The sequence below is a fragment of the Galeopterus variegatus genome, unplaced genomic scaffold (assembly GCF_000696425.1).
Source record: "Galeopterus variegatus unplaced genomic scaffold, G_variegatus-3.0.2 Scaffold4126, whole genome shotgun sequence".
Taxonomy (NCBI): domain Eukaryota; kingdom Metazoa; phylum Chordata; class Mammalia; order Dermoptera; family Cynocephalidae; genus Galeopterus; species Galeopterus variegatus.
The window spans coordinates 1-2235 of record NW_007730237.1 but is presented as its reverse complement, the minus strand read 5'-3'; the positions used below and the strand labels follow the sequence as shown (position 1 = coordinate 2235).

Below are 2235 nucleotides of genomic sequence, written 5' to 3'. Positions count from 1 at the left end.
GTCTACCATGTATAGACTGGAGGCTGTTTTTTCTAGGAATCAGTCCTTTTGGTTCAAGTACATCAGTTCGATGGCTGAAAGATGAGCCTTGAGAGAGATGAGAGAGGTGCTGTAGCAAGAAGGACAGCTCTCCATCAGTATTCTGGGCATTTGGTCATTGGCCTACCTTTCCTCTAGGTGACCTTATCCAGGGACTGTATGAATTGACAGGGTGTGTCCGCTGAAGCAGGAAGCAGAGAGACCCAGGCTTCCACCTGTGTGAGCCGATGTGCAGAGGGAGTCTGGCCAGTGAAAGGGTTCATGAGCAGAAGTGGAAGGAAATGTCTTCAGGAGGGAAGCTGTGAGGCACTGTACATATGCTTTGGCAATCATGGGCAATGGGCCTTGGTCTGGACATCCAGGCAGCAGTGATTCAGTCTCCTCCAGTGACTTCTAAAGCAGTACATTAAACAATGCTTTTCAGGGTCATGGAAAACCCCAAGGGAACCTAAGAAATCAGTGGAGGAGACACCACAACAGAAAGATGGGGGCTCTAGTCAGCAGAAATGGAATAGTTTCTGTTAATATCAACCCACCAGAGAGAGAAGTCTGGGGAAAATCAGTTTACAAGGGATGTGCTTTTCCTCACTTCAAATCTATAAGCATTGATTGAGCTCAGGACCTTGATGCAGAAGACACTTTCATTCTTCCTCTTTACCTAGCAAAGGTTACATACACTACAAGGCCCAGAATTAAGAAATTCTTTCCTTGGAGGCCAGAAGTTTTTCTTTCCATCAAACTGCAAGTATGTGCGAAACATCCCTCTGTGCCCTTCTGTGCGGGGGTGGGTGGGAGGAATTTGATCCAAGGAGGTATACGGGAAGGTTCCTGCTTACAGAAATCTAGGTAGCAGCATCCAATGCAGAAGAAAGTTTTTGCATATTAGATGCTAACATGTAGCATTGACCTCCAAATACAATGGGAATTCTGAAAAAAAGAAAGATCACCTCTATTTCAGGGCTTCAAAGCTTAGGTGAGCAGGAACAAGTTTTCTAAGGTGCTAATCTGGGAAAGTAGTGATGCCTGCTTCCCATAATTATGGGGGAGAAGTTTGGGAGGAAGTTCTCCCCTCTCCCAACTCTACCCAGGGAGAGGAGCTGCCTTTCCCCATTTTTGGCAGGATGACTGCCCTTCCCTCTACAGCAGATAATGGGAGAGTGGATATAGCTGATGCATTAGCCCAATACCTAGAATTTCTGCCTTGGAGATGCATTCTGTGGTCAGGCCTCTGGTTTTGTCATCTGGCAGGGGCATGTGTGCTACACCATGCTGGACACTGGAAAGAACACAGGGAGATGAATATATGGTGTTGGCACACGAGCACCTTCATTTGGTAATTGAGGTAAGACAGGTACAGAATAACTGGACAATTAATAAAATGATGAGAGCTCTGAGGGGAGCCTGGTCACAGAGAAACATATCCCAGTGAAGATGGGCTTCCTGTATTCGCAGATGTTGAGACCAGGAGGACTTCTTGCAGGAGGCGACTTGGAAGAGTTACTAGGAGTTGTTGAAATAACCTAGTGGGTCTTGATTTTGTACTCAAAGAACCCTCCAAGCTGGCATTTTCACTGTCTTATGGGCAGGAGTTGTCTTGCTAGGTGGGAGGAGGGGGGAAGAAAGAACATAATCTTGACTTCGTGCTACTGAGCAGAGAAGGGCTCTGCACCCACAGCACAGGAGCTGTCTATTTCAGCACCATGGCCAGCATTTCTGCTTTGCACTGCAATCCAAGAAAGATGTCTTCTCTTCCTGCCCCAGGCCCACCACTTGCATCGTCGGAAAACCAAACTCCCCAGCCCAAAGCCCCTACTGGACACTTACTAGTGCATGCCACTTCTGGGGGGTCAAAATCCGCTCGGTAATAGCCCGTCCGGCAGGTGCAGATGGGAGACGCCTCTGAAGGGGAGCGGCTGTTGGAGGGGCAGTGGGAGCAGCCTTCAGCTTCCTGGCTGGCCTTGAACATCCCTGCAGGGCAGGCTGGAACACAAAGAGACCACGTGAGAATTAATGGAAGAGTGGCATCCAGGGGCCCTTCCCTAGAATTGGAAAAGCAAAGATTCTGCCCCTCTAAGGAGGACATTGAGATGCCCCTTGCACCAAGTGAGCATCTCAGATGAAGGAAACCCCTATTTAACACTTCCAATTCTTCAAACATCCTTGGTGAAATACACCTTTCTGGTACCAGTGATCTCT

The 2235-nt window shown here is 48.1% G+C and overlaps 1 protein-coding gene across 1 annotated transcript in view; it reads right to left on the bottom strand.

Annotated features, from left to right (window-relative positions):
* Nucleotides 1–2019, bottom strand: part of EPHB1 (EPH receptor B1) — a gene marked incomplete at its 5' end in the record, with an annotated part of 144112 nt that extends 142093 nt beyond the window's left edge. Inside the window, one exon of the mRNA XM_008586805.1 lies at nt 1864–2019. Within this exon, the coding sequence (XP_008585027.1) occupies nt 1864–2019 (156 nt within the window). The remainder of the gene's footprint in view (nt 1–1863) is intronic.
* Nucleotides 2020–2235: the final 216 nt, after the last annotated feature.